This window comes from Fulvia fulva, chromosome 9 (assembly GCF_020509005.1).
Source record: "Fulvia fulva chromosome 9, complete sequence".
Taxonomy (NCBI): Eukaryota; Fungi; Ascomycota; class Dothideomycetes; order Mycosphaerellales; family Mycosphaerellaceae; genus Fulvia; species Fulvia fulva.
Genome location: NC_063020.1, coordinates 2,224,750 through 2,252,605, shown reverse-complemented (window position 1 = coordinate 2,252,605; position 27,856 = coordinate 2,224,750). Strand labels below are relative to the sequence as shown.

General features: G+C 54.0%; 12 protein-coding genes across 12 annotated transcripts; 8 read left to right on the top strand and 4 right to left on the bottom strand.

The window, feature by feature from the left end:
* Positions 1 to 188: 188 nt before the first annotated feature.
* On the top strand, positions 189 to 1,568 carry CLAFUR5_09306 (uncharacterized protein; the record flags this gene model as incomplete). The annotated part of the gene is made up of 1 exon (XM_047908454.1): positions 189 to 1,568. The coding sequence occupies one exon, from the start codon at positions 189 to 191 to the stop codon at positions 1,566 to 1,568; it is 1,380 nt and encodes a 459-aa protein (XP_047766057.1).
* An 869-nt stretch (positions 1,569 to 2,437) lies between these two features.
* CLAFUR5_09305 (Cytoskeletal protein syp1) lies at positions 2,438 to 5,417 on the bottom strand (the record flags this gene model as incomplete). Its single annotated transcript, XM_047908453.1, has 5 exons — positions 2,438 to 2,748; positions 2,809 to 5,015; positions 5,066 to 5,145; positions 5,212 to 5,304; positions 5,388 to 5,417. 5 exons carry the CDS (start codon positions 5,415 to 5,417, stop codon positions 2,438 to 2,440), a joined length of 2,721 nt encoding a protein of 906 aa, XP_047766060.1.
* Positions 5,418 to 5,771: 354 nt separating this feature from the next.
* On the bottom strand, positions 5,772 to 7,082 carry CLAFUR5_09304 (uncharacterized protein; the record flags this gene model as incomplete). The annotated part of the gene is made up of 1 exon (XM_047908452.1): positions 5,772 to 7,082. One exon carries the CDS (start codon positions 7,080 to 7,082, stop codon positions 5,772 to 5,774), a length of 1,311 nt encoding a protein of 436 aa, XP_047766059.1.
* Positions 7,083 to 8,263: 1,181 nt separating this feature from the next.
* Positions 8,264 to 10,471, top strand: CLAFUR5_09303 (Kinesin-like protein KIF22; the record flags this gene model as incomplete). The annotated part of the gene is made up of 1 exon (XM_047908451.1): positions 8,264 to 10,471. One exon carries the CDS (start codon positions 8,264 to 8,266, stop codon positions 10,469 to 10,471), a length of 2,208 nt encoding a protein of 735 aa, XP_047766054.1.
* Positions 10,472 to 11,688: 1,217 nt separating this feature from the next.
* Positions 11,689 to 14,205, top strand: CLAFUR5_09302 (uncharacterized protein; the record flags this gene model as incomplete). The annotated part of the gene is made up of 1 exon (XM_047908450.1): positions 11,689 to 14,205. One exon carries the CDS (start codon positions 11,689 to 11,691, stop codon positions 14,203 to 14,205), a length of 2,517 nt encoding a protein of 838 aa, XP_047766053.1.
* A 408-nt stretch (positions 14,206 to 14,613) lies between these two features.
* On the bottom strand, positions 14,614 to 15,003 carry CLAFUR5_09301 (uncharacterized protein; the record flags this gene model as incomplete). Its single annotated transcript, XM_047908449.1, has 1 exon — positions 14,614 to 15,003. One exon carries the CDS (start codon positions 15,001 to 15,003, stop codon positions 14,614 to 14,616), a length of 390 nt encoding a protein of 129 aa, XP_047766056.1.
* An 808-nt stretch (positions 15,004 to 15,811) lies between these two features.
* CLAFUR5_09300 (DNA repair protein rhp54) lies at positions 15,812 to 18,256 on the top strand (the record flags this gene model as incomplete). The annotated part of the gene is made up of 1 exon (XM_047908448.1): positions 15,812 to 18,256. One exon carries the CDS (start codon positions 15,812 to 15,814, stop codon positions 18,254 to 18,256), a length of 2,445 nt encoding a protein of 814 aa, XP_047766055.1.
* A 568-nt stretch (positions 18,257 to 18,824) lies between these two features.
* Positions 18,825 to 19,994, top strand: CLAFUR5_09299 (uncharacterized protein; the record flags this gene model as incomplete). The annotated part of the gene is made up of 1 exon (XM_047908447.1): positions 18,825 to 19,994. The coding sequence occupies one exon, from the start codon at positions 18,825 to 18,827 to the stop codon at positions 19,992 to 19,994; it is 1,170 nt and encodes a 389-aa protein (XP_047765914.1).
* A 262-nt stretch (positions 19,995 to 20,256) lies between these two features.
* Positions 20,257 to 21,643, top strand: CLAFUR5_09298 (uncharacterized protein; the record flags this gene model as incomplete). Its single annotated transcript, XM_047908446.1, has 2 exons — positions 20,257 to 20,693; positions 20,743 to 21,643. The coding sequence occupies 2 exons, from the start codon at positions 20,257 to 20,259 to the stop codon at positions 21,641 to 21,643; spliced, it is 1,338 nt and encodes a 445-aa protein (XP_047765913.1).
* A 2,433-nt stretch (positions 21,644 to 24,076) lies between these two features.
* On the top strand, positions 24,077 to 24,747 carry CLAFUR5_09297 (uncharacterized protein; the record flags this gene model as incomplete). Its single annotated transcript, XM_047908445.1, has 3 exons — positions 24,077 to 24,405; positions 24,457 to 24,609; positions 24,663 to 24,747. The coding sequence occupies 3 exons, from the start codon at positions 24,077 to 24,079 to the stop codon at positions 24,745 to 24,747; spliced, it is 567 nt and encodes a 188-aa protein (XP_047765919.1).
* A 947-nt stretch (positions 24,748 to 25,694) lies between these two features.
* On the top strand, positions 25,695 to 26,402 carry CLAFUR5_09296 (heat shock protein; the record flags this gene model as incomplete). Its single annotated transcript, XM_047908444.1, has 1 exon — positions 25,695 to 26,402. One exon carries the CDS (start codon positions 25,695 to 25,697, stop codon positions 26,400 to 26,402), a length of 708 nt encoding a protein of 235 aa, XP_047765918.1.
* Positions 26,403 to 26,754: 352 nt separating this feature from the next.
* On the bottom strand, positions 26,755 to 27,549 carry CLAFUR5_09295 (uncharacterized protein; the record flags this gene model as incomplete). Its single annotated transcript, XM_047908443.1, has 1 exon — positions 26,755 to 27,549. The coding sequence occupies one exon, from the start codon at positions 27,547 to 27,549 to the stop codon at positions 26,755 to 26,757; it is 795 nt and encodes a 264-aa protein (XP_047765917.1).
* Between the last annotated feature and the right edge of the window lie 307 nt (positions 27,550 to 27,856).

Below are 27,856 nucleotides of genomic sequence, written 5' to 3'. Positions count from 1 at the left end.
GAATAATACAATGTACATTTCCATTGACGTATGTACAGTATGGTGCTTGCCTTTGAAATACCACCAGAGATATTCACTACGATACTAACCGATGTGTGAGTTGTGCAGTCCGTAACTCGATAAGGATTTCGTGAATCGCAACAAAGCTCGGGCCACTTGAATTTTGACTCGCTAACGCGCGCCGACATATGTTTACCCTTCCCTTGAAAAAGCCAGTCCGTCCGTATTTCATTCTTCTTTACAACCCTCGAGTATCTGACCAGCCCAACATTATGGCAGCACTTCGACCACCTCTCATCATCTCTGAGAGACCGACTAATACCGAGGCCGAGCGCATCGAATTCTACAAGCGCTGCAAGCGCGATGAACTCGAGGAATTCGTCAAGGCGCGCTCGAAGAATACCACGCTCCCGGTCAAGCTCAAAAATGCAGACTCCCAGAAGCAGCTCCTCCAACTCGACAGACAAGCAAGTTTCCCATTCTTGAAACTTCCCAAGGACATCAGACTGCTAGTCTACGAGGAGCTTCTTGAGCATCGCCCAGGAAAGCGTCTCCACTCGCAGATCCTGTCAACATGTAAAATGGTCCAAGACGAAGCTCAGGGCTTTCTAGACAAGTCTGTGGCTCGAGGCAGCTTCCATCTCATGCGCATCCACTCCAGCCAGATCAGATGTACTGGTGGTGCGCCAAGACAAGGAGCCGTGCAGGCACCCATGCCGAACATGAACAATCCACCGAATATTCAGAGCATCATTGCACCACAGCAGTATTACGGGCCACCAGGCGGCAAGACCACCTCTACCTGCAGCAGACACGACTGCAAGTGCCGCACGGACCGTCCTTCGACAACAGTGCGATACGGTCTCGCATCTGCGAGCATCCTCGGACCTGCACAGAATATTGCTAGAGAGCTCGCAGCCTTTCCCGAGATCCCGGCCAACGCAAGCACCATGCATGTGGAGATCGTAATCGAAGATCGATGCGGCATCATCGCCGCGCCTATGAGCGACGACACGCACGGCATGTGGACCCCAAGTCCCTACATCAATCGTCGACTATACCTCCTCGCCACGATCGTTCAAGCATCGAACGTCGACACCCTCTCGGTGCGCATTAGTGTTCCCGGCCACGCGGAGAGTTTCAGTTTCTTCAGGATGCTCTGGCCTTTGTCTCGCCTCGGACCACACATCACCGTCACCCTGTCTGGTCTACCACAGGACTACATCCAGTATCTTGAAGACGAACAGCTCGACTCCTCCTACGCATTCACGGCGCTTTCTCGTTGCCTGCCCCTCAAAGCAAGGATCGATGAGCTGCAGGCGCTGGTCAAGAAGTCCGGGCTGACCGGCACCGGCATCCAATTCCTGCCCACTTTGGTCAAGAATGCTTCCAACCAGACAGACCAGCACGTCGAGGTGCACGATGGAGGCGAGGATGGCGTTTCGTCGGAGAAGTGTATTCTCGGGAATGTGCGCGCCGCAGCCGACATTGTAGCGGAGGAGAAGTGGACTACATTGGCACATCGGGCGGAGGAGAATGTGAGAAGCATGGAAGCCGAGGAGGTATAGTGCGAGGTTTGCAGGTGTTCGATGCCACAAGGGGACGCGAGGGAGCGTATAAGTGCTGGAGTAAGCAAGCTGAACTCAGCTCTCAGGTTGGGTCGAGGCTTTGATTCGAGGAGGAAATGACCGTGATTCAGAGAGGTCGTGTTGTAGGCCAGCACTTCAATGTATGTTAGAGCCTAGAAGGCCGCGCTCCACAATGGTGGTCCACAAGTCCATCGGGGTCACAATAGCCCAGTACATCGCAACAGAAACGCCACCTTCGAGCATGATTGGCTCACACTACGTCCAGGGACGAGCTGAAATAGCCCCGCCGTGATACCATGCCTCGCCCTTCATCTACGTCTCAACGACAGGACTCAGCGCCAACAACTGATCAAACGGCATAATCCTCCCCGGCACCGCCCTCTTCTTCGCCATGCCATGTCTCTTGCACCGCAAGCTCCCTTGACACCTCTTCCTATTAGCCATCTCAACAGCGCACTGCGTCTCGACATCGATTGCCGCCATGGCTGCAGCTGCGTTGTCCATTGGAGCCAGATGTATATTGCGTCTCGCTTCTCGTGTTGCTGATCGTGGTACCGGGATTGCGTAGCCTCTATTTGTGGTTGCAGTGACCAGGATTGAAAGTTGTCGCCTCAGAAGTCTCATCGGCCAGGAGAGGGCGTAGAGGTATGAGTGCCACATTGCGCCCTCTTAAGCAATGCCGTCACATGATAACGCCCCACCACCAAGCACCACTCCAAGATACAGCGGCCAAGCCGACTTAAGGAAGCAATACCTTTTATTCAATCTTTGTACTACATATTATGTGCAACTCTTCAGTCTTCTCAGGGTATCAATAGAACGCAACCACTATCTACACCTCCACCCCTCTACTGCGTCTTCGCCACATAGTTCCCACTCACCAACTTCTTCACATTCGGCACCAACTTCCATCCACCAGCTGGGTTTGCATTCTCGTCTGCGAAGGGATCATGATCCGCCTCAGCAGCGCTGACAGTCAGGCCAGAGCCGAGAGCTTGCGCTTCGTCACCGCTGATGTCCCATTTGGCCTCAATGTGGCCACCGGTAGCCTCACTCTCTGTCGTGAACTTGACGAGGAGTTGTTGCGGTTCGGCGCCCTGGCTGAGGGTGACATCGCCGAGGTTCCAGAAGTGGAGGTTCTTTTCACGGGCGAATGTACCTGTAAAAGAAGATTGTTAGCCATAAGCTCAGTGCGGATCAGTGGGGAGGGAATACTAACCTGGGGGTTTACTTTGACTCCCACTCGCCCTCGCGCCTTCAAGAACATGCACAATCATGATATTGTGCAACGTGACGCTATTCGTCCCAGATGGGAAAGCAAAGTTAGGATGCAAAGAATACTTGATGATGACCATGGTCGCATCTGGTGTAATCTTGTGAACAGGGCTCAAGAGCAGTGGCGTATGCGTCAAAGCGTCGTCAGCGCGAAGCTGATACTTGAACGCGACCTGGGTCTTCGAGCCTAGCGTGGCGAGGTTGACGGAGTACTCGCCATCGCGATCGAGATTCTGACTGAGGAAAGCAGGGTTAGGGGCGACCTTGTCGAGGCTCGAGAAGTGGTCGAGGCGGATGATTTCCTGACCGGTACTGGGGCTTCGATCTGTAGAGTTGTGTGCCAGTGCGATCTCGCCGATGATCGAAGACGAGACAGTATTACCACTCTCGAATTTAGCAGAGACAGTTTCGACGATTGAAGAGCTGAGGCCGGGCTTTTGAAGATCAGGGTGGCGGTTGGTTTGACTGGCGGTAGATCGTCCAGAGCGTATGGATTGGTTGTCGTGAGCATCCAATGTAGCAGCTCTCGATGTCGGCCGGAAGGCTGCACCAGGGGACTGCGGCTCGTTGGTAGGACTGAACGACGAGAAAGTCGATCCTCCGGCCGCGGCCCCAGTGAACGCACCAGAGGGTGAGTTCACCAGAGAGTTCGAAGAGGGCTCGGTCGCCACTGGACGAGGTTGGACGACAGGAGCTGCGACTTGTGTATTGATAGGCGTTGGCTCGACCGCTCGTTCTGTGGTAGGAGGTGCAGCGACTGCAATAGGTCTTGCTACAGCTTGGTCTGGCGGACCGTAGGTGCTGATCACAGCGCTATTGCGAGCATCACGACGACCACGCACAGTTCCAAGCCTTCGTTGTGTGATGGGAGGAGCCTGCAGCTTTGTCGCGACATTCGCAAGTGCTACCTCACTGCCTTCTTCTCTGATCGGCTCTTGTCGAATGTTGACATTATAAGCAGGCTCCGCACGTTCAGCCGCTGCGTCTGCCTGCGCCTGCGAAATAGGATCAAGGTCTCGCTGGGGCAAGCTATAGCCTTGACTGTCTCTTTGTGGCTCAGATATCGTTGGCATCATCGGTGCTTCGGGTTGGGCTGGCTTCGGCGGGTCCAGGTCTGCCAGGTCTCCTTGGTGACTGCCATTGGGGAATGCTGCAGATGTCGGCGACCTACTGCCGTTCATGTGTGGAATGTTGACGGCGTCCAGCTGGGGTGCTCGATCTCTAATCGGGCTCGTTGGCTCCTGTCTGCTCTGCGGTGCTTCCAGAATCTCACTGCCCATCCTCAATGGCGAACCAGGGCGCCTCGACCCAGACTCTTCCTGAGGTGGCTCTAGGCCATACGAGTCCTTGTTCCTTCGCAGCGCTGCAAATGGCCCAGATCTAGGCTTCCGTTCCGGCGATTCCGATGTAGATGGCAATGCTTGGGGCTGCTTGCTAGACCGCCGCGACATGACAGTACCAAGTCGCTTGAGTCCTTTAAAGCCGCCCTTCTTGCTGGGTTCGGGTGTGCTTGCGCTGTATTGACTTGCATCGTCCTCCGGATTCGACGGAATCGTGGAAAGCGCATTGGCCGATGATGATGCACCTCGTGATGGAGTCGATGTAGGCATGAAGCTTGCCCTGTTCGATCGATTGGCCGCAGGCTTCGAGGCGAGCGCCTTCAGTGACCACGTCTTGATCTCATCTTTCGTCTCCACGTTCAACAGCACATTCAAGCAAGACTCAGCCGCGACTCTGCTCTTCTCCACCTGATCGGCTTCCAATGTCTCAAACTGCGTCAACAGATCTCGCAAGTGGTTGACCCGAGTCTCATCCAAGGCCTGCAGCTGCTCGAAAACATACGGCGCCTGCGAGTCCCACTGCGCTCGCGCATTGTCCAGATCCGAAGTGGCATTCGCGACCTTGTTCGCCTCAGCTTTTTCGCCTTTGCCCTGCAGTTTCTCCGACTTTTGCTGTGCCTTGTCGATGTCCTTTGCGATAGCCGCCAAGTTGCCCTGCACAGTGCTCATCGACTGCATTTCGCGGTTGCTGCTAGCAAAGGCGCGTAACGGCGCTTCGACATCGACATCGATCTTCGAGGCGAGGGAGGCGTGCGCATCGGCTTGGGTGTCGAGGGAGTTGGTGAGGGCGCTCCATGGCGTTGAGAAGATGCTGTGCCGGGTTAATGTCTTGCCTTGCGACAACGATTCGTCGGTCCATACCCAAGATCGATATCATCCAACGCCTTTCGCGCAAGCTTCCTGAGACCAGCAGCGTACTGTTCTTCCAGCCTGCTCCGTTCCTACCACCACCTCGTCAGTCTCCGGCTTTGCGCGCAATGCGCCAGCCTTCATCTCTGAACACTCACTTGAAGCCAGTCCGCAATCGTGGTATTCAACCTTCCCACCTGCCGCACGCGATCATTCAGAATATCAACCGCTTGCGTAGGCTGCAGCTTGGGCTATGCGATTGGCTCTCATCAGCATCATGTTTCTTGTACGCCCAAACACGCGGAAGCTGAGTGGAGCGCATGTCCTTGCTTACCAGCATGCCCGCGTAATCCGTCCGGTCCATGTTGGTAGATCCGCGCAATGCAATGGAATCAACGAAAAGAGAAAAGACAACAACAGTGTGATGTGCTGAGATGATGTAGTGCTGTCGTACAATAATGTGCCGTCGAAGTGGGAGCTCGAGCGAAGCATGACCGGCATGTTTCGGCCTGCAGCTTCCTCCAACGGTGGCGTCCCTGCTGCCGTAAGACTGCACTTCTTTGGCCAGCATTTTTGTATGACATGCATTGACATTGTAGGGATCATGGTAGTTCAGACTTGTGTACTGTATACATTACTGTATCTACATCTCTCTCGCGGAACAGACAACATCGATTTTGATTTTAACACCTACGATTCTTCGCTCACAAATACATGCTCAATACGCCTTCACAGTAACAGTCTCCTTCGCAACCGTCACCGTTTCGGTCACGCCAGCATCGGTGACGGTCACGGTCACGGTCACGGTCACGGTCACGGTCACCTTGTCCTCGTCGGCACCGGCAGTTGAATATGGATTGACGGGCACGATCGTGATGCCCCCGAGTATTGTTGACGTCGACGACTGAGCCATTGTCGAGCTTGGAGCTGCTAAGTCGGCATATGAGCTGACGATGACAGGGGGCCAGCTTGTTTGAACTGTCGCTGGGCCGTACGCCGTTGCAGAGGGCTCTGCGGTGGTGATTGCCTCGCTGCTTGAGGAATATGGAAGAGGGTAGGCGTATGATGGCTGCTCCGAGGGTGATGTGCTGATGACCACCGCCTCGCTACCTGAGGAATTAGGCAGTGGGTAGGCGTAGGATGGTTGACTTGACTGTGATGTGCTCGTGGCTGAGCTTTCTGTCGTGGTCGCGGTGCTGTAAGCGGTTGTTGATGTAGTCTCATCGTCTGCTGGCTCATATGCGAACAATGTTGTCGATATCTTGGTCGAGGTAGCACTATGTTCGCTCGAGGTCGTCGTTGCCTCGTCTTCACTTGTGCTAGAATATTGGGGAGCCTCCTTCGAGCCGGTAGCAGATGCTTTGGGTTTTGATGAGCTCGTATGTGCCGGAGCTTCATTGCCATGTGCTCCAGCATCGGAACTGGACGCCGTCTGCTCAGGCTTCTGCGATAAGCTAGAAGAGGACGCTACATCTGGATAGATGGTCGTTATTGAAGTGACAGTGACATCGCCTCTCGAGCCGGTCTGCAGAGCACCATATCCTTTCGGTTGCACAGTCGTGTAAAGCGTGATCAGAGTGCTGCTGGATCGAGTGATGGTGGACACGTTGCGGTACCGTCGTGTGCTGTAGCTGCTTGCTGACGCGACTCCTATGCTACTGCTTGATTGTTCCGGTGCATAAGTATAATGCGGCGCTGCTTCTGATGTCGATCCCTGTCCGACAAATGTAAACGTTGGTGCTGGCGGCGTAGTCGGAGCCGGGGCAGTGAGAACTCCCAAGCCGTATGCTGAAGGCGACTCCGATGGTGGGAGGTCCGGTTCTGACTCCGTAGAAGTCGTGCATGTCTTCGACGTGGAGGTAATGTCTGCATGCGCGGGTTGTATGTATGCGTAGCTAGTTGTGCTCGATGAGGTCGAGGCGTATGCTGATCGGCTCAAAGTGGTGTTGGCATACCTCGCCAACAGCGGCGACGCATCTGCCAGTCGGGTGCAGAGCACAAGCAGAAGAACATCTCGCACTGATAGCATATCTGTACTTCTTGCTGTAGAAACGAACGATGGAGTATGGATTAGTATGTACGATCTGAAGACCAGCTCCAGTCAGCGGCAACAGGAAACGAAAGCAAAGACAACCAAAGAGTGACACAAGTAGAGAAAGAATATGCTGATCTCAGGGAAAGAGAACAAGGGCGCGAACAAGAAGATAATGAAGGCTCCCGTCCTACACTGTCTCGCTCCGTCAAAGACATGGTGAGCACAAGCTTGGTCGCGTGGGTATCAGGCTCGCGCTGCGTCGTGTTCATGGCCGTCTTCGGCGCACCCCTTGCCCCGTGCGAGGTCTATTGATATGCAGCGCGTCGGTAGGACATCCTCTTCGTGCATCGACAGGTGAGGTCGGCGGCTGCACCTCAGAAATGGATGGTTTGGAACGAGTACGCGCGATGATTGGCTAAGCGCCCTCCGATGGACGAGAAGTTGAGATGCGGGTGTTTCATGTCCGTTCCGATGGTATTGATTCTGCCGTGCCCAAGAAGGCCGTGTTTTCCGTGTTGTCTTTCAAGTCGAGTCCTGATGGTCTATGTGGTTGTTAGCGAAGAGTGTGCAGAGAGAAGCTGTCACCGCCAGATGGCCTGGTTGTGGTCTGGATCGGTGGACATAGGCTCCAAAGCGGTCCCAACGACAGTCAGACGTAGTCTTCAATATCTCGTCGTGATGTCTTGTCTCAGCATCATCAATTGCCTCGACTGAACGTTGGCGACTCACTCCGACTATTCATTACCTTGCAACAATCTCTCCGAAGCCTCAAAGGGAATGTATCGACCTGATGGTAGACTAGCACGACTAGATTGCCGGGAGAGGCCTCCTCTATAGGGATTGGTCCGCGGATGTTTCGTGCAACCTCCGGTCACGGTGATCACAGACTACAGTAAGGTCACAAAAGTCCCCTTCGTGCTTTCGAGCCATCTTGTACTCATTCATTGCATCTTCTCTCCGGTTAGGACAGTGCTGTGTTGTATGTTCATTGACAAGAAATCGCAGTGGAAAAGGAAGCTGAGCTCGAGCCGTCTCCCGGCCAACCCCCTTAGAACGATCACCCTTGTAAAGTCGCGCCTCGCGTGAGCATTCCAGGTTGAAGACGAGCTCCTTCGCTTGCATCAACATTCGCCAACTACGCCCCATATTCCACTGACATCCTACAGTGGGGCGACATGAGCGTGCGAGTCGTGGCTCGCGTACGCCCGCTGCTCAAGAACGAGATCGAGAAGGATGTCATCGTCACCGCGTCGAGTGCGCCAGGCGACAAGGCCGACAGCAAGAGCATAGTCCGGATACCCAACCCCAAGAAGGAGTCGGAGCTGTACAGCTTTCACTTCAGCAGCGTCTACGACCAGACGGCAACTCAGGCAGACATCTTCGACAACGAGATCTCACCGACAGTCAAGCACCTGTTCAAGGGCTTCGATGTCACCCTTTTCGCGTATGGCGTTACAGGCACGGGCAAGACGCACACAATGCGTGGTGGCAAGGCTATGGCAGACCGAGGTGCAATACCGCGTCTGCTCTCTAGCATATACAGGAGAGCGCGAAAGCTGGAGAAGGACACATCTGGCGAGACGCAGGTGGAAGTCGCCATGAGCTACTACGAGATCTACAACGACCGCGTGTTCGACCTTTTCGAGCCTCCAGACAAGCGGACACCCGCCGGTCTGCCTATTCGCGACAACCAAAGCGGCAAGGCGGTAGTCGTGGGACTCACCGAGAGACCATGCACGTCGCTGAAGGAGTTTGAGCAGCTCTACGACCAGGCCAACGTCAATCGATCGACCTCGGCCACCAAGCTCAACGCACACTCGTCCCGATCACACGCGGTACTTTGCGTCAAAATCACGCAGACGATCGGAGAGGAAGTACGTGTTGGCACCGCCTCGGCTATTGATCTGGCTGGCTCCGAGGACAACCGACGAACGGACAATAACAAAGACCGCCTCGTGGAAAGCTCGGCCATCAACAAGTCACTTTTCGTGTTGGCTTCATGTGTTGAGGCGATCTCGAAGAAGCAAACGCGTGTGCCATATCGAGAATCGAAGATGACGCGAATCCTGGCACTTGGACAGAACAATGGCCTGACAGTGATGATCCTGAATCTAGCACCGGTACGAAGCTACCAACTGGATACCCTCAGCAGTCTGAACTTTGCGAACCGCACCAAGAAGATCGAGGTCAACGAGATTGAGAACCAGTCGTTCTTCCGCGATCCGCCGGCCGGAAAGAGCAAGCTCGAGGGTGGTAAGGAGGCCAGTGCGGCTGTACCCTCCATGAACCGACAACCTTTGCGACCGAAGATCCTATCGCACAGCAGTCACCTGCAAGACGTGCCGAACGTGCCGAAGCCTGCAAAGAGCTTTGCAGTGTTCTCAGACAAGCCGAAAGCCGCACCCAGGCCATCACCTATCGCAAACACAGCCCAGGCAAGACAGTCACGAGCGGAAGTGACTGCTATCAAGTCGCCTAAGAGGATGGCAAGCAGAGAAGCTTTCGGCAGGCCAGCGAAGGCTGCCAAGAAAAGCGAGGTGGAAGCTGGCATGTCGCAGGATGCCATCGAGGCCTTGATCGAGCGCAAAGTGACTGAAGCGCTTGCAGGCAGGATAGATCAGACAGCAGTGGCGGCAGATCCGATCTCGGATGAGGTACAGAAACGACTCGATGCATTGGAGAAGCGCGTGGAAGGTCAGGAAACTGAACGGGCCGAAGGGCTACAGTACTTGCTCATGGCGAAGCAACACCAGGTTCGAGGCGAGGACGTCAGTGCTTTGAAGATGTACCAGCTGGCGCTACCACACTTTCCAGGCAACGAGAAGCTCGTTCGCAAGATGTCGGCTCTCCAGGACAAGATCGATGCACAGAAGGCAGCAAAGCACGCCCGTGCCGCTGTGTACGAAGATCAACCGGAGCCCGTAGAAAGGACCGCACGCCGAAAACAGAGGACTGATGAAGACGAGAGCTATCACGAAGCGCAGGAGGAGGAACAGAACTACGACGAAGACGAAGGCTTCGTATACCGACCACGAACCAAGATACGGCGACCTGCCTTGCAAAGTCTACACCGCCCAACACCGTCAGACCCAGAGCCATGCACGAAGCGAACACCTCCGCCAGATAACGACTCCGACGACGAACTTGCAACGGCATTGATAGCACAGACTCCCCGAACGAAACAGTTACTAGAGATCATCAACACAAAAGACGTCAGTCAAATCAAGCTTCTAAAGGGTGTCGGCGCGAAGAAAGCAGAAGCTATCGTGAATTGTCTATGCGATCTGGATGATAGTGTCACAACTCTTAATCAGCTTGGAAAGTTGAAGGGTGTTGGAGTAAAGACGGTGGAGAATATGCGTACTGGATTGCAACTTGCATAGCGTGCTTGAGAATTGTGTTCTCTTGGAAAGGATTGCATTGGTGGTGTTTTTGGGTGGTCTTTGTCTTTGATCTCGCGTATTGAGCGTGGCGTTGGATGGTTGGTGGGTTGGAGATGCATTGGAAGCAGAGAGATATCAGGCGTTCTCTGTAATGAGTAGCGGTGACAAGCTGCTGATAGATGTATTGATTCTTGATCTGCAGCCCTTCGTCGGCACTTCTGGATATTTACCGTCTTGTCATACTCAATGGCCATCCTCCAGCTTGATGTGAGCAGGATCCTGGAAATATGGACGTCTCAAGTGACGGCTTCGATACATCCAGGTGCGGCTGCGCCCACAAGAACACACAGTGTATGTGCTGGTTCCTGTGCGACTATGCTACCACGCGGCATGAAAGAATGATCCTCAATCTTGTCGATCTCTCGACGAACCCAGCCTGGCGCTGTTGGTACGCTTCCCGGTATGTTGCTTGTGCTACACGACAAGGCGCCGCACGTTCAGCTGGCAGGGATTATGCAGAGCGCCAAGACGACATTTCTGGGTAGTAGGCGTCCCTTGCAGCCTCCAGGGCTATTTCGGGTCTTTGCGCTGCAGGTCCTGGTGGCGATAAAACGCATGGCTTTGGAGCCTCGCTTTGGGCTGTATATTGGTGTTACGTGTGGCACCATATCTGTCGAGGCTGAGGTTTGCTTTTATCATGACTGAATTCAGGTGACTCGTAACCTCTGGAGTCACATCCCTTTCACTGAGAGCGTTCGATATTCCAAAGGGAACAATATTTGGCCGTTCTGTCCATCATGCTCTTGGGCTTCTTCTCTATACACGTAACTCTCCTGGCCATTGGATGTGCTGGGCAGAGATACCAGAATCACAGCTCGTCTGCAACCAGTTCAGGCTCAATCTTGACCCAAGATGGCTCAACGTTCTCTCAATCAAGTTCACCGACGTTGACTAGCGAAGATCTTGGTGCCCTTATTCTGCATGGGCTTGAGCACAACCTGAGCGCTTCCACTGCTGCCTCGGCCGCTGGTCCAATAATAACGAAAACAAGCACGTTGAGTATCATACATACGGTGAGACTGGCAAGCTTGAGCAGCAATTCCTCCCGACCTGTCACCGCAAACGGGAGCTGGGAGCAAGCTCAAGCTTGCAACAGCGCATCCGTGTCGTGGCGAGAGGCGAATACAGGGACGTGGTCATGGTACCCGAACCCTATCATGACCACGATTATCAACGAGTCGACGATCCTACCGAATGCTTCAACCACGATACTATGTGACGGATATCCCAGGATCGAGGCCAACGTCACATCCTACACCAACACCTATACTCTTACAGCCCAGGCTTCGACGCGCACTTACGTACCGCCTCCTTGCAATACAGGCTGCGTCACCTGCGATATTCCGTCGAAAGCATGCACAAAGCTCTGGTCATCCTACAATGTCTGCACAGACCGCAGCGAGTGCCCATACTCGCCCGCTTGTGAGCGTCCCACGAACACCAAATGTACAGCTACTAGACGGCCAGCCTGTACATTCACCGCTGGTCCAGTCCGTCTTGTTTACTTCCCAGTCGAGACCGCTGGTGACAGACTCTGCGGAAATCACAGCGCCCTCACCCGACCTAGCAACACGACCACGCCGAGTCCAGTCACCACCATTGAGGCCTACGGCACGACTTTCACTTCCGGGACCGCGTACATCTCATTCGCAGACTTGGCGGCCGTGGACCAATGCGGCGCCACTACCGGAACTCCCATGTCCAACTTCTTCCTCCCGTTGCCTTCATCTGAGGTCAGCAGCATGTGCGGCGGCGAGCTGAATGCTTTCTTCCAAGGGCCTACCTCAACGCAACTGAACTTTGCCGATCTAATCCCTCCCATCGCTACGGACATCTACAAATGCCAACCGCAGTGTTCCTGGGGTTTGCCGGACTCATGGAAGCTTGCCTGTCCGGTAATTTATGATGACTACAAGCCTATGCTGGCATATCCGACTCAAGTTGCGCAAATCCAGCCTGAATGGGCGGACTGTGGGTTTAATCCGGATACGTATAAGAGGTATCAGAAAGAGCAGTATTATCTCTTTGATCCGCCGATCGCGTTGAGTCAGGCTGCTGAAGTGGTGAAGCCAACGGCGCCGAGCCCTGCGCAGACTGCGCATAAGACCGAGAGTGCAGTCGTGCAGACTGGAAAGACTGCTCCGAGTGCTGAGGAGACTGTGGCTTCGACGCCGGTGGGTCCAATTCCATCCGACGTAGAGTCAGATTCCAGCGATCCAAAAGAGCAGGCACCTGAAGATGAGCAACCAGATGAGCAAGTTCATACCGCTCCACAGGAACAGCAATCCACGGGTGACGGCCAAGAGCCCCATCAACAAGAAGGTATTGGACAACCCCAAGCATCAGATAACGAAGATGAAACCCCGGGTGTCGAGGCTGGACCGGCACCGGAACCAGCCCCCATTGGCCCGAGCACAGCTTTAGGTCCACCTGATCTCAGCGTCTTAGACGAAGCATTGAGTAAGGCTCTGGAGGCAGCCACAGTCACTTTCGATCAACCCCAAAATCTCGAAAGTAGCTCAGGAGATGCTTCAATCCCGGTGCCAGAGCAAGATGAGCCTCCAAACGATGCATTCGTTCCTGCTGGACTGAGTGTGCTGAACGAGGCACTGGACCCGGCACGTACGAGCGGTATCTCGCCGGCATCCGCAGGCGCTGGAACTGTGAGCTCCGTCCAGAACGATGGACAAGCGCCGCCGGGAAGTGTCATCGCAGTCCTCCCAGCTGCGCCAGCGGTGATGACAGTGTCAAGGTCAGGCTTGGACGTCGTCGTCAATGTTCAGATCATCGAATCTGGAGCATCTGCTACCATTGATGGGCAGATGTTGTCTGTCAACTTGGATGGCAGTGGAGTAGTCTTTGATGGCTCGTCAACAGTAGTGCTTGCAGACGGTCTAGTCACTCGCGTTACAGCGGCGGCGCAAGATCCAGTCACGGTGATCCGGATCGGATCTGCATATTTCGCCGATGGGCAGATATTGTCGCATGGACAGGCCACGAACATCGATGGACAGATCTTATCTGTGCTCCCTGCTGGTGCAGAACTGGTCGTGGATGGAACAACCTTGCTACCCAGTAGTTTCCAGACTGCAGTGACTGCAGCCCCATTGGGCAGCGTGACGGTCTTTAGATCTGGATCAGAGTATATCGTCAATGGGCAAACCTTCACCACGGAGGGCACGCTCGATATAGATGGCGTGATCGCAACTCTCCTACTGGGTGGTGATGGCTTAGTCTACAGGACAAGCGCCCTGTCTCTCGCCCCGGGCGATGCTACGACTCTTGCAACAGCGCATGGTCCGTCTGAGTTCGAGATCGCTCGCTCCGGATCGATAGTGGTGGTAGACGGCCACACGTTGTCTGCAGGTCAAGCCACAATCATCGGCGGCCAGAGTGTCTTGAACTTCGAAGGTGGCTCTGGCATCGTGATCGGATCTAGGACGATCTCACTGGCGGATCAAGCTACAACGACTGTGAAGATCGATCGTGAAACCACAGCGACTTCCCTGGCCGATGATGGTGTCGTCACCACTCGGCCCAGCGTTACGCCTCATACTGGAACGACTGCAAGCGCTATAGCTTCAACGAGTTCTGGCGATGGCAGTAGATCGAGCAGAGACTGCGGAACTGTGATACTGATCGGGATGATGGCGCTGATCGTGGTCAGCTGGTAAGTAGAACATCTGGCCGCTGTCGTTTATTCAGCTGCCGTCAGTCCTATCTGGAGGCAGAGGCAGATTCGGGCAAGAGGGTTGCGTTCGACAGCCAGGCTTTCCGGAAGGACCTCGACAGCTCTACAGCGTCTTGGAGCGATGGTGCGCTATTGCATCGCTCGCTCCGGCTTGAATCGGTCGATTACAACGGTCTTGATTCCAAGTCTGGGGTTGGGTATAGCGTTCCGGCGCTTGACATGAGAGCCTAGCTACAACAAGTAATCCGCGTGACCCAGGACTGCGTATGTTGGAAACAGAAGTGGAATCCGCCTACCAGGTCGCTTAGCATGCCGGCGCTCATCTACAAAAGTGGCGGGAAACTCGTGTACGAATAGACATACCTACGAACAAGAGCAACACTGCCATCCCTCATACAGCAGAATCAACGATACCAGCACCGGTCGCCTTCTTCTTCAAACCCTCTATCTCCTTACTGAGCTCCTCAAAGCTCGCTTCAATCGCTTCCACGCCCCTCGCAATGCCTTGTTCACATTCATGATCTATTACGATCGACTTACTGTCCAGGTGGGAGGCCACCCACTCCTGACTCATAGCAAGCAGTGCCACGCGCGCACTAGCCTCTCCAGCCTTGACAAGCTCTGCGATGACTTGGACCTTTTCGCGGGCGTTCTCCAGAGATGTGACAGGATTTGGCGAACCTGTCTTGCTACTAGCAATCTGCTGTCGAAGTGTCGCCTCAACCTGGGTTGGTACTCCGTCAAATGTGATGCTGGTTGCGTTGTTTCGTTTCATAAGCATGACCAAGGGGTGTAGCAGCCGAGCACGATCTGTCACGAATTGCTGGAGCTCGCTGATGCCGCAATTCTTGCAAGGAAGTTGAGCGAGAGATCTACACGTTGTTTTTTTTGGTCTCTGTTGCGATCGTGTACATTGTAGGGAGTTGCGTTGCTAGATGAATATATCCCTTCTTGTTAGCTCGTGTCTCAAGCTCTCTGGCCGGGACTTTGATGTGGGACCTGTGTAGAACGTGTCTCACGTGTTCTAGTGATATCATTGTGAACGTCAATGAAGACGACCGTACGCGGCAGTCGCACACCTTGCGCCTCTCGGCCACTGACGAGGCCTTGGTCCAAGTTGACTAGCTTATGCCTCTAGGCTCCCCGTTGAGATGGGTCGGCACGTTGGCCGTCAGCAGATCCTTGAGCAAATGGCACCTCCTACCTACACATGGAAGTAAAAGGCAGCTGAGCGTCAAATGGTGATGTAGCTGTAAGGCATGTTGTCAATCCGCCATGAGCCGCGTCACTTACTCCAATGTGCATCTTGGAGCGTATCATACCCGAAGCGGGAGCTCTCACTGCTCAAGGTCTTCGCATCTCTGTCACTGCCTTCACGGTTTCGCGACCTGATTCTTCAACTGGGCTCGAGGCATGTGCATGTTGCTGAGCGAGAGTTGGTTGTAGTCCGCGGGAAGAAGAGAAGAAGTCGAGGCAGTTCTTGGCGGCGGGACCTCGTGATGTCAGGCAACCACGCTATGTAGTGCCTGACACTCGGTCTGCTGTTCTGCTCAACGTTCACCTTCCACCACCTCCCCATCTCCGCCGTCATGACAGTCGCCGACAAGGAGAATGTCCCGCCGCCATCAACCAAGCCACGCGCACGACTCTACGGCGGCACCCCTCAATCGGCCGACCGACTGGTCAAGCCGTTCAAGTGTCCCGGCGCAAACACTCCCTCGAGAGTGTCCGAGAAGCCTGCGCGAAAGCGACGTAAGGTCGACTATGCTGGTGGCGATGGTAGTGTGGGAGAGGGCGACAGGCCATACACCAACGAAGATCGACTCGCCCTCGCGACCCGAGATGTCAACCGCTTTCCCGTCTTCAAGGCCAAAGACAAGGATACTGCTTTCCGGTCACGCTTCTCGATTCCACTGAAGAACAAGGACAATCTAGGATATACGCAGTCGAAAGGACCCCCTCTACTCGGTCTGCGGCAGGGCACAGTCTTCGTCCACAAGCCACTGCACGATCCCAGCGGAGAGTTCGCGATTGTGTTGTTCGACCCGACCGTGGACTACCGACTCGATGCAAAGCGACTAGAAGAGGCAGAGACAGAACCAGAGAAGAAGCATGAGTCGCCTCCAGACAAGCCGAAGCTGGACGAGCCTCTTATGCACAAGAGCCTGGCAGACATCTTAGGTATAAAGAAGAAGGTGGACACAGAACGACCGAAAGTGCCTGTCGTGATTGATCCGAGGCTGGCGAAAGTGCTGCGACCGCATCAGGTCGAGGGTGTCAAATTCTTATACAAGTGTACCACCGGACTTATCGAGGAAGGTGCTGAAGGTTGCATAATGGCAGACGAGATGGGTCTTGGAAAGACCTTGCAGTGCATTACGTTGATGTGGACATTACTGAAGCAGTCGCCTGACGCGGGAAAGAGCACCATACAAAAGTGCATCATTGCATGTCCGGCATCTCTTGTACGAAACTGGGCGAACGAATTGGTCAAATGGTTGGGAGAAGGCGCTATCATACCTTTCGCTGTTGATGGAAAGGCTTCCAAGGAAGAGCTGACACAGCAAATGCGCCAATGGGCGTCTGCGACAGGTCGGGCTGTGATTCGACCAGTTCTGATCGTGTCTTACGAGACACTGCGACTCTACGTGGACGAGCTGCGGAATACACCGATCGGCCTTATGCTTTGCGACGAAGGTCATCGCCTGAAGAACGCAGAGTCGAATACTTACGAATCGCTCACAGGTCTCAACGTCAAGAAGCGAGTCATTCTGTCAGGAACACCCATCCAGAATGATCTCTCAGAGTACTTTGCATTGCTGGACTTTGCTAACCCTGCCTATCTCGGTACTCGACTTGAGTTCAGAAAGCAGTATGAGCTGCCCATCCTCCGAAGCAGAGACGCCGATGGAAGTGACAAAGATCGAGAGAAGGGTGATGAACGTCTCAAGGAGCTTCTGGGCAAGGTCAACAAGTTCATCATTCGACGCACGAACGACATTTTGTCAAAGTACTTGCCTGTCAAGTACGAGCACGTTGTCTTCTGCAATCTGGCGCCGTTCCAGCTGGACCTCTACAACTACTTCATCAAGTCGCCGGAGATCCAGAGTTTGCTCCGTGGCAAGGGAAGTCAACCTCTCAAGGCTATTGGGCTACTAAAGAAACTTTGCAATCATCCCGACTTACTCCATCTGCCAGACGATCTTCCTGGTTGTGAAAAGCACTTCCCGGATGATTACGTACCGAAGGATCTGCGTGGTCGTGATCGCGATGTCAAGCCTTACTATTCTGGCAAGATGCAAGTCCTCGCTCGCATGCTGGCGCGGATACGACAGGATACCAACGACAAGATTGTGCTCATCTCCAACTACACACAAACACTCGATGTCTTCGAGCAGCTATGCAGGAACAATAACTATGGTTCTCTGCGACTCGATGGCACCATGAACGTCAACAAACGTCAGAAGCTGGTAGAGAAGTTCAACGATCCGAATGGCGAAGAGTTCGTCTTCCTGCTGTCGTCAAAGGCTGGTGGATGTGGTCTGAACTTGATTGGCGCAAATCGACTGGTGCTCTTCGACCCTGACTGGAATCCAGCGGCAGACCAGCAAGCCCTCGCTCGTGTTTGGCGTGATGGCCAAAAGAAAGATTGCTTCGTGTATCGATTCATGACGACCGGCACGATTGAGGAGAAAGTCTTCCAGCGTCAATCTCACAAGCAAGCACTATCATCATGTGTCGTTGACTCCGCCGAGGACGTCGAGCGTCACTTCAGTGTCGACTCGTTACGAGAACTGTTCCAGTACAAGCCGAACACTACCAGCGACACTCACGACACCTTCAAGTGTAAGCGCTGCAAGAATGGCAGGCAGGTCATGAAGGCGCCAGCTATGCTTTATGGTGACACAAGTAGTTGGAATCACTTCACGAATGAAGGTGAGCAAGGTGCCATGGGCAGGATCCAGGATCTGCTGCTACGACAGGAGACGGCGGAGAAGGATGTCAGTGCTGTGTTCCAGTACATCAGTCATTGAGTGACAAGCACGTTGTGGCATAACGCATTGGGTGGTAATGATGATATGATCGATGAATGCATCTCTAGCTTACAGAAGCAGCGCGGTTGCATAGAAGACCAGCTTCCTTTCGTGACATATCCCTCACCTATCAACCACACCCACCAGATCAAGAGTCGGGAACCGCATGAGACTATGGAATACATGGAGCGTGTCGTGCAGCCCATGTCTCGCGCGGTCCCACTACAGTCTAAGCCACTGCTCGATGCCCGGTATCCTTCAGACAAGTGCCCGTAATCCGTCTCCGAGGACGCGCGACAATGCTGACCTTACGTTGCCAACTTCACGATCCAAATGCGTCCACCGGCAGTGTCGTGAGGAGCTGTGAGTATGAGTGGGAGCAACAATCTGAATTTTGAAGAACAAAGAAAAATGTTGACCCACGCGCGGCAGCTTTGCAAACAATACCAAGGCCCGTGCTCACAATACAAAGGGCTTGTTTTTACAGACGACTTCACGCCTGACTTCACATAAACAACTTCCGGCAAGCACACCATCTCGACCACCAATACAGACATTCGAGACAAGCATGGCTACTATCGGTAGCGACGCATGGTTGGGTGCAGGCAGCAATGACGCTGAGCAGACTCGAGTCACCGAGTTCGTCGCTCGCATCAACTGGCCAGCATTGCTCCATAAAGCCTCGCAGGGCAACAACGGTGTAAGCTGCAAGCTTAGCGAGAAATACTCCCACGGCATCAACAACCTCGTCCGCAAGCTCGAGTTCGCCGACGGCACACAATGGGTAGCTCGACTCCCGCTCCCCGAGCTGCCAGATGCCCATGAAGTCGTCAATCCAGAGCATAGACTCCAAGTCGACATCGCAACCATGAAATACATCCGCAAGCACACCAGCATTCCGGTCCCAGAGGTCTTTGCATACGACCTGTCGCCAGACAACGAGGGTGGAGCGCCGTACATCTTGATGAGCTACATCCACGGCACTAGCGCGATGGAGCTCAGCCAGGCGCGAGGGTACGATTTGCAGAAGGACGAGAAGTTCTGGCAGGGTGTGGCGGATATTCAAATGCAGCTAGCCAGCCTCCACTTCGATAAGATCGGGTGCATATACCAAGACTCGTCCTCCGACTCCTTCACCATCGGGCCCGATGTCGTGACTGGGCTAGGACCATGGGACGACGCCGAGACCTTCTGGTCTGACCTGGCTCAACACTACTTGCAGAATGGCATGGCCGCTGGCACTGCCGCCGCTGGTCAGGACGACGACGACGACGAAGAGGGAGACGAAGCAGAACCATTCCAACTGCCACCTCAATTCGCCAACTTCCCAGCCCTCATTCAGATGTTCAGCAAGGAACGTCCCTTTCGCCTGACGAACCGCGACTTCGGCATCCACAATCTTCTCGTCAACGACGCCTTCGAGATCGTCGGTCTGATTGATCTTGATGGTGTCATGGCAGCTCCCGTTGAGATGGTGGCGCAGATGCCGAGGTTTTCTGGTTTGGATCTGCCATTGCCGGGCTTTGGAGACGAGGGAGAGGCTGAAGATGCTGAAGAGGGTAATGAGGAGGCTATTGGAATGTATATCGCTCGTCTTCAGGATGCTGTCAGTCGGATTGGGGGTGCTGAGTTGGGTGAGCTTGTGGAGTCTTTCACATCGACGGAGGCGGGGATTGTGCAAGGCTTGTACCGATTTCATCAGGCGGCTACTGGGTCGGCTTTGTACCAGCCGGAATGAGCAAAAGGACATCATGGAAGTGTTGAACCTGGTGTAGTAGCCATAGACTTCTCGCAACGCTTGACTGTCGCTCTCGTCGCTGGTTCGTTCTGTATGGTGTGTGGTGCTGTAGATACTCGACAGAGTTCAGGTTGGACAGCAGTAATGTCGGTCGGAATCTTGTATAATGGGCCTTTGCAAAGTGATCGCGGCGGCAGGTGTAATGTGACCGTAGACATTCAAGCTCGTAGCATGCAGCTAAGACAAAGGCTGCTCTTGACGCATGTATGCACTGTGCAGCTCTGAACAGAGAACACATTCTTCCACAGAGCGGGTATTTCACATTTTCCCGATCTTGATTATCAACGTGACTCCAGCGTCAAACATCATGGCGTCAATCGGCAGCGAGTCTTGGATCGGACCTGGCAACTATGAAGAAGGTGGTCGATTCCACACCATAGTGGAGGAGCTGGTGAAGTCTGTGAATTGGGACGCACTGCTCGTAATTGCATCAAGACTGCGCGATGGCACAAGCTGCAAGCTCAGTGGGAAGTACTCTTGTGGTCACTTCAATGTTGTCCGGAAACTCGAATTCTCAGATGGCGTGGATTGGATCGCGCGAGTGAGGCTGCCGTTACTGGAGGGCATGTCGGAAGAGCGCGAAGCTCTTGGGGCAGAGAAGTCAATGGAGGTGGAGATCGCTACGATGAAGTACCTGAAGTGAGTAGTGCCGTTCTGTCGAAGACATTCAGCTAACGCGGCCTGATAGGAAGCGCACAAGCATCCCAGTGCCCGAAGTCTACAGCCACAGTCTAAGCGCAGAAAGCGAGGTTGGGGCTCCTTTCATGTTGATGAGCTACATTCACGGCAGCACAGCAGCGGAGCTTCGAGATGCAAAAGGCTGCGAGTGGCCGTTGATGGGCACTTCCGAGCAGACCGAGCGCTTCTGGCAGCGTATGGCCGAGATCCAAGTCGAGCTCGCAAGCTGTCACTTCTCCAGCATCGGCAGCCTGCACCGGGAGGGTGAGGCCTTCTCCATCGGTCCAGAGGTCATCACTGGTAAAGGTCCATGGAGCACCCCAGATGAATACTACCAAGACGTCGCAACGCACGCAGTTGAATCAGCGAAGACATCACCGAGTGCCTCCGAACTCCAACAACGAGATTCGTTCAACCTGCCACGTCTCTTCCCAGAGCTGATGAAGCTCCAAAGCAAGCCCAATCAAAAGCACTTCCACCTCGTCAACCGCGACTTCGGCATCCACAACGTGCTCGTGAACGACAACTTCGAGATCGTCGGCGTGATAGACCTCGACGGAGTGATTGCCGCACCTATCGAGATGGTAGCTCAATTCCCGGTTCTCTCGGGCCTACACCGGCCCAGTCCAGGGTTCGAGAAGTGGGAGAAGAGACCAGCGGCACTTTCGTGGATGACAGAGGCAGCTTCGACCCTTGGGCGGTATGTTGAGAGGATCTTGCACGCTGCACATCGTCAGGCTCCGGCAGTAGGGGAGGTCGCAGGATGGATGATGTCAAACGCCGCGTATATTGTACAGGGGCTGGAAGCTTATCAGCAGCATAACGCGGATATCAACGATAGGTGGATGGGCGTATTTGAGGGGCTTTTGGAAGAGGCAGTTCTTCAGGAGAACCACGCAAATGTGAAATAATGCTGCTTTTTCGTCCTTTTCTCTGTCTAAACCCACATTGCGCACCATGGTCAAGGGTTTTGGTCAGCTCAGATTCAGTGGTGTTAGTTGCTGTAACGACTGAATGGCAGATCCTCAGCTGGTGACAGACACAGTCCGGCAGATCTCAGGTCACTGTGACCTGTCCACCGAGACTCAGGATGTGGGGAGCCTTTGCAATTCCTGCGAGTCTTCACAAAGCACTGGGATAATCTCGAATGGTCCGCCTGGAGCTGTTCATCAAATTCTTGAACATACGCACTCGTTGACCGGATCGGATCGGCGTATGGGGATCGTAATTATGACATTCTATCGCGTCCTCGCGGCAAACGCCACTCCAGACCGGTTTTCTCGCTCGGCATCGCTTCCAGCTGCACGAGTGCCTTTCATATGCAGAAATGTACGCGTTGCCGTCACTGAAGGCCATCAGGAGCAGAATATCATCGAAAGTAGAAAGCGCATTCCCACTTCCTGGGACAGAATACTGCAGTCAGCCATGATCCTTGAGCTGGGTCGTCACGGAGAGCCTCGGTCGGAAGATGGTAAGTAACACTTCCCACGTGATGCTGCCAAAAAGACCTGAGGCTCTACTTTCCTGTTCGATCTCGCGATGGTCTGCTTCTCGGTGCCAGCAATTCTCAACAACCGTTGGACTGAAAGCGAACCTCGTTGCCGCCGACACTCCGGAACTGCGGTACCACAGAGCGGATCTGCCAACGTAGAGGTTCCTCGTGCTCTATGCCGGGTCGCTTCCAGCTTGTCGTGGCATGGGAATCTGCAGATGGTGCGGTCAACGTCCTCATGTCAGACGAGAACTGGGTCACTGCCCGCGGGTACTTGCTGCTGGCCAGTCATCTCTCATGCTGCGAATATCGAAGAGAGCCGACCAGGTTGAGGTGTGTGAAGCAATGCCGTTGTACTGCCTTGGGCATAATGATAGTCAGTGTCTAGACACTTCCACATTCGGAAGGCAGGTGCAGATCACGTGCTGTATTAGGCAAGTGAATGTCTGATACGGAATGACTGGAAGGACGACTGGCAATACTCGCTCCTACGAGACGGCCACAGCTCTGTGGCATCAGGCGAACGCTCGGCCGTTGGCAGGGACGAAGAGGAGGCAAAAGGCATGGAGGTATGCAAACCAGAGGCAATCCCTATTCCTTATGCACTCACGCTAGCGATGATTGCGTTGCACATGAAGAGGGAGCCGTGGTTGAAAATACGGCCACGTCGTCGTTGAACGTGCAGTGATGCCTGACGGAAGGCCGCAGCGCGTGGGAGCCCAATCTGGAGCCAGGCCTGCAAGCACAAAAGTCGTGTGCTGGGAGGCGGCGGCAGCACCCGCGATGACCACAGGTGATGTTTCGGGATGATGTCGTTCTGGCGGTGAAGTGAATGGACAATGGTAAAAGTGAGTCGAGAGTTGTTGCAGTGCAAATAGGATGCAAAGGCATGGGCGGAAGTTTCAAAGAGCCTCGGCCGGGCGTTTTGGCCCCGGTGCCACGACTTTTGGTGGTCGCAGCTCGGCCAATGAGAAGACCGACTAGCGAAGCGGGCTTGGCGGGCAGCTTCACGTCTCACGTCTCCCGAGCATTGCACAGCGCGCACGCTTCTTTCACGACATCTGCGGTGTAGCCAGCGCACATGGTTCTGGCGCCGCTTGACAGCTCCACGACCTGCCTGACGGTCATGCCGTGCCGCCGTCAGCGCCATTCAACAGACGTAATTGCCGCCCCTTGCTTTTTCGCCGCACGCCGGCCATCCCAGCGCTCTCTCGCTCCCTCACAATGCCACCCTTCCATTCGCACCACCAGGCGTAAGCATTGGACATGGATGGCTTGCTCTCCTCAACCGCGGGCACACGGCGTATGCCTTGTCTGGCTAGTGGAGGGTGATCGCCTCAGAGCATACCTGTAGCTGCATGGAGCTGTGGTATCAATCTCCTCACTCGAAGCATGAGCCGAGTGGTCATATTCGACATGACCCACCAAGGGCCGCACCGAAAGTACCATCCACAGAATCGCTCTGGTATGGGCATGCAGCTAACTTCTAGTTTTGCGGGAACGCCAATCGCGGCCGTCAATGTTTGTCTAGATTTTGCCATGCTCGGAAGCATCGGCGATATTCACTCACACCTCAGCATGCCATTCGACCACCACCATGTCCCGGCGGCACGAGATGCATGCTCAAGAGGCGCCAACTCATGCCATCGGCGCGGAATCATGGTGTGCTCGCTGACATTGACGGTAGCTATGCCTGTCCATCATGTACCGCTCAGGTATAAAACGGTGACACGAGAGTCTGCTCATCTTGCTTCCCTTCTCCCACATTCTGTTGAACACTTGCTGATCATCACCCTCCTGGCTGACTGCAACACCTTACTGTCTACCAGTATCCAGCATCACACCAGCAAGGATGTCTACAGCTTACTACCCATACCAGCCGACGGGCTCACTTCCAGTCAACGTGCCCGGCAAGACACCGCAGAACCCTTATGCTCCTCGTCACAACCGCAACTCGTCAGCATACAGCCAACTCTCTGCCTCGCCGCCTGAAAGACCCGAAAGCGTGTCTTCAACTGGCGCGGGACTGTACTCGGCAGCTTCAAGTCAATATGGGGGCAGCGACTACGAGTCGTCGAGCGGCGCCACGAGTGTCGATCTCCTCGACTATATGAATGACCGACTCTCGCAAGCATACGATCCAGTACCGCTCGACAAGAATCTGGCGAGACAGGCGCAAATGTAAGTGGCCAACAGCACTTTACAACGACACCACGACTAACCACGACACAGGTCTGGGGAGCTCAATGCGAAGAATCGCGAACTTCTTGCTTTGCAAGCTCAAGCGAGGGCACGGCTGGCGAAAACGCGAGCGAACTTTGCGGAGGGCATGAAGGCGGCGAAAGATGTACAACGTGATCTGGAGTGGACTCAGAAGAAAGTACAGTACGTTTGTTGCACTTGGTGTAGTACGTGAATGTTTGCTAACGTTTTTGCAGTGCACTGAACGCGCGAGCAGCTCAAAAATACCCAGATCAATACCGAGCGGCTAGCTCGCGATACCCGGCACCTGTGGACTATTAATCTCATTTCTTGTGCATCGACGACTTACGACGGCGTTTCTGACGACATACTCTTATCTCAATGTCTGGAGATCTGCCAGAACACACGACCTCACGGTCAAACAGCTGGCCATACTGCAGAGACGGTATCGTTCGACGAGCAGACGTCTGAACAAGCTTCGCTCGCCCTTGGTCAATGCTCCAGTACCTTGCATTCGCGCCGCACAAAACCACGCCGCTGCGATTGAGCTTGCATGGACCGTTGCATTGACAAGTGCCGGCCATGCAGGGTGCGGGCAGAGGCGCTCTTTCCGGCGCAACTAGCTGTTCTCAGCATTCTTCGCAGGTGGAGGCGTGCACTGGGTTATATTGCGGCCAGACGGAGCCATTCGCTTCTTGTAAGGGTGGTATCTAGCTTCCTGTAATGTCTCGTTTATATTGCAGGTGTACCTGGCTGCCACGTAGCTGTGCTCGCTTGGTGGGATCGCGTGGCGGGAAAAGACATCAAGAGCAAACGAGATTCGACGTTGAAGTTCACAGAGCCATGTGGCATGGTCGCACAGATCTTAGTGCATTCTGCAGCCATTTTCGAGACGTCTCTACAGCCAATCGATGTCCGATGCCGTATGCGCCGAACATGGGCTCGAGCGAATCAAGGAAGAAAGTGCACGATCCTACCGCAGATCGAGAGGTCCAGTGTGCAACCACAAGGAGCGCCTCACTTTGCAAAGAACATTGGCTCGACAAGAGAGAGAGATGCCACGTGATGCTCGTTCACGTGACTCTCTGAGTCTTGGCAGAAATTGCTGGAACGATCTCGAAGCCTGAGGCTGCAAGCATGTGATCAAGCACGCCACGCTGCTTACTGGAACGTTCGAAGCTGTCTCGACAAAGATATAAAGATGTCTCGAACTACTACAGCATTGTATCGATCATCCAGACAACAAGAACAACAAAGCAATCGATTACATGCAAGCCATCCGCATCGCCAACAACCGACTACCTCAAGTCATCAACGCAACCCGACCTTACACCACAACAACAAACAAGATGTCTCTCTTCCCACGCTTCATCAACAACGAGTTCGCTCCCATGTTCCAGTTGATGGACGATTACGCCAACCACGTCCAGCGTCGTGGCGGCGGCTCCGGTAACGGCACACTCTCCTCTGGCTTCCCCTCCAGCTTGAGGACCTTCACACCCAAGTTCGACGTTAAGGAGAACAAAGATTCCTACGAGCTGCATGGTGAACTGCCGGGAATCGAGCAGAAGAACATCAACATCGAGTTCACAGACGCACAAACCCTCACCATCAAAGGCCGCTCTGAGCACAGCCGCGAGGAGGGCGAGCGTCCATCTGGCTTCATCGAGGGTGTCCAGGAGCAGGGCAAGCTGACTGAGGGCGAGCACAAGGACAACTACCACAAGCCTTCGGTCGAGGAAGAGGGAGCCCAGAACAACAGCAAGAACACCCAAGTCCAGAAGTCTCAAGGCGAACAGAAGCAACACAGCCGATACTGGGTCTCTGAGCGTTCAGTTGGAGAGTTCGCACGCACTTTCTCTTTCCCGACTCGTGTCGACCAGGATGCGGTCAAGGCTAGTTTGAAGGATGGTATTTTGAGCATCACTGTTCCAAAGGCTCAGGCTCCTACCAGCAAGCGTATCAACATTGAGTAAATCAATGATGAGCGTGACACAACTCCACTGATATGGTAATGCCATTTTGAGGTGGATCGATTCTTTCAGCATAGCAGAATACAACATGGCATAAGCGGAGGAGTTCAAGGTTTCTGACGAGTATACGAAGCATGAGATCTGTACATTAGCATAACTTCTAATGCACAAAAGTGTTCATACAAGAGGCATATTTCCTGTATCTTCCCTGCATTCTTTGCACAAGTCATCCCTCCATTTCCAGCCTCACTTCTGGAGCCTCTTTGTGTCTTCTTGCTTCCATCAAGTACATGCGTCAAATGGGAGTAGTCATTTGTGTGAGAACTTTAGCACTACTTCTCTCTGATCAGGATGTCTAGCAGCCGCGCCGAACTTGAATCGCCTCGAGAAGTCCATCAAGTGCTTCCTTCTCTTCCACGTAGCAAATACGCGACGTTGGCCCGTTTTCCTCGTCAGCGTTATGATCCCATATTGGTCCTCGCTTTGTGTGCACTGGTTTGTATACCGACAGATCAGCCCAGAGACCGTATCTGCCTGTACTTAGCTCAGCACTTGAGCGGTATAGAGCTTCGAGGCCTTGGAGGCCCTCGAACTTGAATTCGCTCGAGCTATCATGCATGATGAATCGCTTGAGCAGTGGCAATCCGTGCTGAAGTCTGCTAAAGTACTCATGCCAGCGTCTGTTGTACACCCACCGGTTTCGCTCATCCGGGCTCGACGGGTTCTCGATTCCTTCTTCCGGATCGCCCACTGCTAGTATCATACAGTCCGTGAGCGCCAAGACTTCAAGCGTCTTGTCGTGGCCGATGATCCAGTCGAGCTGCCAATCATAGGCGAACATGACTTTGCCGAGAGCGAGGGACACGAGCTTCGGGAAATGCAAGCCTCGAGGGTCGAAGGGCGGACGGAAACCCCACTCCATCTCAGCAGTACAGAGGTTTAGGTGACGTAGGTTCGAGCTCACTGGATGAAGGATTTGCTTCTTGAGGTCAATGGCGAAGAACTGGTAAACTTCTGGAAAGTCTATGTTGCACTCTGGAGCAGCGTTGTGGAACTCCGTGGTGATCTCGAGGCCGAGTGATTCGAGACTGGATAGGATGTTTTTGAATTCAAGCATCGCTACCAGTTCCTCCGGAATCACATTCTGCATGTTCTTTATGGTGAGGTGGCGAAGCTTAGTCGCTGAATGATCAGTGTGACGTAAACCCTTGACGAGACTCATCAAGACAGCAGTGCGAAATGCATGTGTCTCGGGAGCATCATCCATGTCATCCTCGAGTCCAACGCATGCCATTGCACAGTGTTGAGATTGCTGAACTTGCCGAGTTGGAGCAACACATCCTCGAAGTCTTCAGACAAATTACTCTCTTCGCCCCACTCGTCATAGTCTGCACCATTGTGGTTGTTGTCGGGATGTGCGGTCGGATTGAGTGAGGTATGGATGGCGACGGACTTGA